The 7,500-nt window shown below is 46.2% G+C and overlaps 1 protein-coding gene across 6 annotated transcripts in view; it reads left to right on the top strand.

The window, feature by feature from the left end:
• The window catches only part of glsb (glutaminase b), a 56,524-nt gene that overhangs the window by 39,374 nt on the left and 9,650 nt on the right, over positions 1–7,500 (top strand). For 4 of the 6 annotated variants that reach the window (XM_080839190.1, XM_080839191.1, XM_080839189.1 and 1 more), the window contains exon 14: positions 4,481–4,573. In XM_080839190.1, the coding sequence (XP_080695316.1) occupies positions 4,481–4,573 (93 nt within the window). Of the gene's footprint in view, positions 1–4,480; positions 4,574–5,691 lie in introns of all 6 variants that reach the window. The other 2 variants (XM_080839193.1, XM_080839192.1) reach the window with 2 other exon arrangements.

Here is a 7,500-nt window from a genome sequence, read left to right as displayed (position 1 = left end):
CTGCCAGGTCAAACTGAATCTCCAGAATGAGTCTCCATCAGATAAAGTGGGCAGTTTATAACCGCCCCCAGGAGGTGCCCCCTTCCGGTGGTTGTGTAGAGTATTGTGTGCCTGAGACAGATGGAGTTCCTGTCTCCCAGCATCCCTGCCACCTGACTCACGATGGCTTACGGCGCGTGTGACTCACCCCAGCGCCACACACAAGTCAGCCGCTACTGCTACTGCTGCTGGTGCTGCTGCCGGACGGACGGACAGGAGAGGCTGTTTGGCTTTCATAGCACCACGGCACATTCCTTTCAGCTCCGGGAGGAAAGGGCCTGTCGTGTCCCTTTACACCGGCAGAGCCGCCATTCATGATCAGACAGAGAGAGAGAGATAAGGAAAGAAAGTGAAGGGGCGGCTGGGTGCTGAACGAGAGAGAATGTAGAGAGAGATAGAGAGAGGGTGAGCAAAAGAGAGAATAATGGAGAGGGGAGAGACATCAAAGACGTAGAGAGAAAGGGAGAGAGAGGGAATTATGTGAGAGGTGGGCGTTAGAGGTTGCCTTTTTTTGTTTATTATTTGCATCTAAAAAACAACCGTCAAAAGCAAGTATTTTCTGCCAGGTGCGGGGTCTGGTGGAATTGAAGGTGTGGTGGCATTGTTGGAATGTAAAATATATATCGGGGCTTTGATCACATAATTATACTGGTCACTGGAGCAACCAGCAGACTGAAGAGGTTGAGAGGTTGGAAGACTTGCATTATCATTTAGCATGCTAACAAGTGACATTAAAGCCCATTTGACTGAACTGTGAGAGAACTGAGTCCAGCTCAGCTATGATACACTAGACGTACTGTGACTACTGACGGTCACACAAGTGACTGGGCCATGTGATCAGTGTCCAATCTATGCCAAACACAAGAGTCTAAGCCACAGGACCAATCACATCACATTCACTCAAACTCCACGTTCACATTGTAGATGGAAAAGAGAGGATTGGTTTGACCTGTGCATGTCTCTTTAAACGATCTCAGCACTATTTAGACACATGTGTACACAACACTCATCAGACACATGTACACAACACTCATCAGACACATGTACACAACACTGATCAGACACATGTACACAACACTGATCAGACACATGTACACAACACTAATCAGACACATGTTTACACAACACTGATCAGACACATGTACACAACACTCATCAGACACATGTACACAACACTGATCAGACACATGTACACAACACTAATCAGACACATGTACACAACACTAATCAGACACATGTGTACACAACACTCATCAGACACATGTACACAACACTGATCAGACACATGTACACAACACTGATCAGACACATGTACACAACACTAATCAGACACATGTGTACACAACACTAATCAGACACATGTTTACACAACACTGATCAGACACATGTGTACACAACACTAATCAGACACATGTACACAACACTGATCAGACACATGTGTACACAACACTCATCAGACACATGTACACACAACACTGATCAGACACCTGTGCTTGTCTACACAAGCGGTTTACACACACAGACACAGACACAGACACAGACACAGACACAGACTCAGACTCAGACACACACACACACACACACACACACACACACACACACACACACACACACACACACACACACACACACACACACACATACAGGGCTTGTGTTTTGAAATATGGAGGTGTACACTGAGGTGTTATCCCTGTGGCTTTGCATACCAGCTAAGCTACAGAACCATCAGTTTCCAGAACCTTCCAGTAGGGCAGCTCTTCACTGGCACACCTACATACTGAGCTCTTATTGGTGGATGATGACTGATTTGTCCTCAGATCTGGTTCTTAGATCCAGGAGTGTACTATAGAAAAGTCAGGAACAGACCCTGTCCAGATCAGGGTGAGGGTCTGACTAAGGTCATCTTATCTCTGGGGCTGGATCATAAAGGTGATGGTTGTTTTTTTTTGCTTACCAATCTTCATAACTAAATGGACTCTAAAATTTGTGTGGTTCACACAAAGTTGTTTGTCGCCCTCTGGTGGTCTCATCTGAGCTTCAGTAGCACTAGAACATTCTCCTAGCAGGGTGAGCCAAGAGATGTGGAACTTGTAAATTTCTCCCGGTAACTATGTGTGGTGGGCCGACTGCACGGTGCTGAGGCCTCTCTCACCAGCCTGCTCTACACACCGGTGCAGCCCCTCTTAAAGCCAAACTATGGCTCAACTCGTCAGATAATACAGGCCAGTCAACCGAATGACAGACAGAGATGTGAGTTTCCACAAAAGCATATGGTTTTATTTTAGCACAGTTTAAAATACAAAAGGGACAACAGGTACACATGCACCGGTGCTAATAGGAGGGCTTTGATGTGCAGACCTTCCAGGAGTTAAGCATCCATGGCCTACTGAGCTTTACCTAACAAAAAGAGAAAAGAACAAAACACACAAGCACAGCAAATGATACGATTCACCCCAAAATCAAATGATAAATAAATAAATCAGTGCTGCCAAATCAAAATCACCAAACACAATTCGAGGGTGTAAAACCAAACATCAAAACTATAATACTAAATGGCAGGAAAACTCAGCAAGGCCCTAGTTCACTTAACACTCTGGGATAGCACAACAACAATAAATACACTAAAATTACTCCGACAGTGTGGGAAGTCAACCAGTACAGTGCATCATATAATAATAACAATACAAGTTTAATAACGGTCAAAATTGCACACATCCTTACACACCTCAAGCATACAATACACAGAACACACCAGACACGCCACAACTACACCATACAGCCTGCCTGGAGCACGTCAGACGTTTAGTAGCTCAGTTTAATTAAACAGACGGTAACAGTCAAGCAGTGACACCAAGCAGTGACACCAAGCCGTGAAGCCAAGCAGTGACACCAAGCAGTGACGCCAAGCAGTGACGCCAAGCAGTGACGCCAAGCCGTGACGCCAAGCAGTGACACCAAGCCGTGAAGCCAAGCAGTGACACCAAGCCGTGAAGCCAAGCAGTGACGCCAAGCAGTGACGCCAAGCAGTGAAGCCAAGCAGTGACGCCAAGCAGTGACGCCAAGCAGTGACGGCAAGCAGTGACGCCAAGCAGTGACGCCAAGCCGTGAAGCCAAGCAGTGACACCAAGCCGTGAAGCCAAGCAGTGACACCAAGCAGTGAAGCCAAGCAGTGACGCCAAGCAGTGACGCCAAGCAGTGACGCCAAGCAGTGACGCCAAGCCGTGACGCCAAGCAGTGACGCCAAGCAGTGACGCCAAGCAGTGACGCCAAGCAGTGAAGCCAAGCCGTGAAGCCAAGCAGTGACGCCAAGCAGTGAAGCCAAGCCGTGAAGCCAAGCAGTGACGCCAAGCAGTGACGCCAAGCAGTGACACCAAGCAGTGACACCAAGCAGTGAAGCCAAGCAGTGACGCCAAGCAGTGATGCCAAGCAGTGACGCCAAGCAGTGAAGCCAAGCCGTGAAGCCAAGCAGTGACGCCAAGCAGTGACGCCAAGCAGTGACGCCAAGCAGTGAAGCCAAGCCGTGAAGCCAAGCAGTGACACCAAGCAGTGACACCAAGCAGTGACACCAAGCAGTGACACCAAGCAGTGAAGCCAAGCAGTGAAGCCAAGCCGTGAAGCCAAGCAGTGAAGCCAAGCAGTGAAGCCAAGCAGTGACACCAAGCAGTGAAGCCAAGCAGTGAAAGCAAAAGTAGCCCACAACAAAGCAGCGTCGCGTAGTGAAAGCGCAGCACAGGATGGTCGCAGACAAACGCAGCAAAGCAGCAGCCAACAAGCCTCTGTAACGCTGTGTTTTAGATCTAGTGCCAGGTGACCGTAGCAGTCCATACACCTCCACGGTCCTGGATAAGAGCTGGTTATGGAACGTGATGAATCCAAAAATTCAACTCCACGTCACTTAATGACTTCCAAGAACAACACGGTACAAGCACGCCACACAAGCAAGCTTTCCCCACGAGCTCGAACAGCATAAGCGTTCCAACACTACTCTGGGCTGCAGACGATGCAACTGCAAACACCTGCGTGTTTAAATAGGCCCAGGCTAGTAGAGAAACGGGAATGGTATTGGTGGAGTTACTAATTAGCAGGGATCACCCTACCACAATCGCCAGGAATTACTGAGGCCCATTCTCCCTGAAATGAGATGTGTAAGAGGAGAACAGGGGTAATTAAGATGGATGCTGATAAGAAAGAACAGCATCGACAGTGGGAAACGTCCTTGACAAGCAGTGACCTTGTGGTGAAACGACTGGAGGCTGTCACTTGCAGATACTCCTCAAGACACTTGAGGAGAACAAACACCTGATCTCTCTCTCTCTCTCTCACACTCTCTCTCTCATTCTCTTTCTTTCTTTCAGTTTCCTTACTATTTCCTCTTCTATATTTATCTGTGTGTCCTTCTGTCTGTCTGTCTTTTCTTGACTCCTGCGTGCTTGCGTTTCAGGATTTGGTGTCCGTGTTCAACTTCCACAACTACGACAACCTGCGGCACTTCGCTAAGAAGCTGGATCCTCGTCGCGAGGGAGGGGATCAGCGGGTGAGTTTCTATTTCCCATCATGCACTTCACCGACATCAAACCCCCAACCACGCCTTCATATCACTCTCTGTAGTCACGCTGTCTCCCCCTCCTTCCCCCCGCCTATCTTTTCAAGAGGCAGGGTGACGCTTTGCGGCAGCCCTCTTGTAGATTGGCACAGGTTGGCGTAGTTAGTGCCCAGTTAGTGCCCTATTAACGCTTTAGCCGGAGCTTGAGTGTGGTCGAGGTGTCTCAGGGAACAGGGCTTCTTTTCTTCTTCTACTTCTTCTTCTTCTTTTTCCAGAGAGAAGACAAATTATCATCTTCCACAGATATACTGTATTTTCTCACTGTCGTCTGCACCCTAGTGGCTGACAACGGTGCTACACTCAAGCTTTGAGTTTAAATTATATGATTTTTGCCTGCGCTTTCCATCTGAACCGGCCCCTCTAAAATGTTTCTGGCTGACATTTGGGGTATGTTTTTTTGTAGAAATAAAAACATTTAATCTGACCATTCATTTCTACAGTATACAGTGCCTGTACAGTACTGTATACAGTGCCTGTAAACATGGGCATAATTGGAGGGTAAAAACCCTGCCTTGACCCATCATTTATGTTTTTCAAACACAAGGCATGTGCCACACTGGGTGTGGAAATGACACCTGAATGTCGTTTGTGCCGTATCTATTCTACGCTTCCAGGACATGGACTATGCCAGTTTGGCAACACAATGCTCACAGCATTTGTTCTGTGTCAACAGCGGATTTTACCAGGCAGCCGCATAATAGCCGATGGTCATGTAAACAGTTAGAGCCTTCCTGTCATTGCCAAATACCACTGTTCCAAAGAATGCCAAATAGCGCCAAAGATGCTCCCGGCTTCAGATGTGATGCAGAGGCAAAAACGAACTCTAGGGGAAACAAGTCCAAGTCAACATCGTGTGTTGGTTCATAGGAGATAGGAGAAAATATTTGTACTTTATCTGGTAGCCGTAACTCTTGACAGACTTTATTCAAACACTGTTGAGTCTGCAAAACTGCAAACACACACACTTAACACACACACAGCTTCCTCCAGTACCACAGGACGGAGCGAAAGAACTAACGTGTTGTCCATGTTATCCGTGTCACTTAAAGCAGCAACAGAACTTTGGGCCCATGGATTACGAGAGCCTGCAGCAGGAGTTGGCTCTCAAAGACACGCTGTGGAAAAAGGTCACGCCCACGGAGTCAAACGACGACAGCTCCACCACTGTAGTCTATAGGATGGAGAGCGTCGGGGAGCGCAGCTAAAACCAAAAAAGCAAGAAGAAAAAGAAATTAAGAAATAAAAATAAAGACGGACCTGTTCACTGCACACATGTTCTAATGCAGTGACCAAAGTTACATAAGTGAATATATATTTATATAGAATAAATTATTCAGATGAGTATTTATTTTCCATACAGCTCGATGAATTGTTGGAAAAAAATGCTGTATTGTTTTTTAATCTTTCTTTGCACCTCTACAAATTCTCTTGCTTTCTAATCTCCTTCCCTCTCTCTCTCTTTCTCTCTCTCTAGCTCTCGCTCTGTCTCTCTATCTCTCTCTCTCTCTCTGTCTTTCTCTCCCTCTCTCTCTAAAGAAAGCCAGATGTGTTAGACGTTTAAGCCATCCTACCATGTTATTGATGGTAACAGCCTCCGGCAGTTGGCGTTGTTTGAGACCGTTACCATAGTAACCATTACAGGACTGGTGTCCATGTTTCTTAAAAAAAAATCAAAGCAAGGGATTCTGTTTTACCTGTTTTGTTTTCCCGTTTTTTTTCATGTTTCATGTTTTTTTTTTTTTTTTTTTTTTTAAACTGGGCTTGGGTAGTCAAGAGTTCTGAACTATAAAGCGAATGCATTGAGTATCAGTATGTTTCTGGATTTCGTAATGGTTACATATAGGACTCATGGTGTGACACATGCTTCTTGATTTGTTTGTTTGTTTGTTTGTTTGTTTGTTTGTTTTGTTTGCTTTCTGGTACATTTTCATCATCTTATACCAGTGAGTATTTCAGTTACGAGTGTCGGGTTGGTTTCGGGGGTTCAGAGATGTTACTGAGTAGAGGGGTCCTGCCTGCTTTTGAACTCTGTGATCAGATTTACACAGAAACGGCTATACAGATTGATTTGGAGCTGTGTGAGGCCACTCTGTGTTTGTGTGTATGTGCATGTATGTGTATGTGTACATACACAGCTCCCCTATGGGTGTGTGAAAATAGAGCACGTCTGCCTGTCTGGATGTGACGCAATTTGATACAAGTGACCTTCAACTTGTACCGATGTACTGACATCAGAATACACACACGCCCGCACACACACAGACACACACACACATACATCCACCCTCCCTCAACATTCCCTCCATTAAAGTCTGCTTAACCAATCACTACACAGATTATCTGTAGGGCAGGGCCATGTTTATTGTTCCCAGGCTAGCATCTTGCTCAGCCACTTTAGTCTAGTAATTGAGTATTGGCAGTGAATCTCTCTGCAAACACAGCTTGACAGGACGCATTATTGCTGGTTCTGGCCATCATTTCTAAATTGTACGACAATGAAAGTATACTTTGGAGGCATAGTGGTGTGCTGAACAGTAGCCTCAGAATCCAATTGGGATTCCACACTGCACAAACGTTCCGTTGGGATCCCCCCCCCCCCCCACCCCTTCATAGTTATAGGCATGGAATGTGACCGTAGCTGCCTCCTTCTTTACCTCGAAGCCTTAGATGTTAAATGCTGCTCTTTATCAGAGGCTATTGATAAGACATGTACATTAATTCATGGTATATCACGCTGGAACTTGAGACACTTCGAACAGGAGTTGCCTTTTTTCGATCATTCAGTAAAGTGGAATCGAGCTGGAAAGTTGTCGTCTCTGCTGTCAAACTGAAACTTTTGGCTTTTGGCTTTGGATTCT

Source organism: Sprattus sprattus (assembly GCF_963457725.1).
Source record: "Sprattus sprattus genome assembly, chromosome: 5".
NCBI lineage: Eukaryota > Metazoa > Chordata > Actinopteri > Clupeiformes > Clupeidae > Sprattus > Sprattus sprattus.
This window is presented reverse-complemented; position numbering and strand designations above follow the sequence as displayed.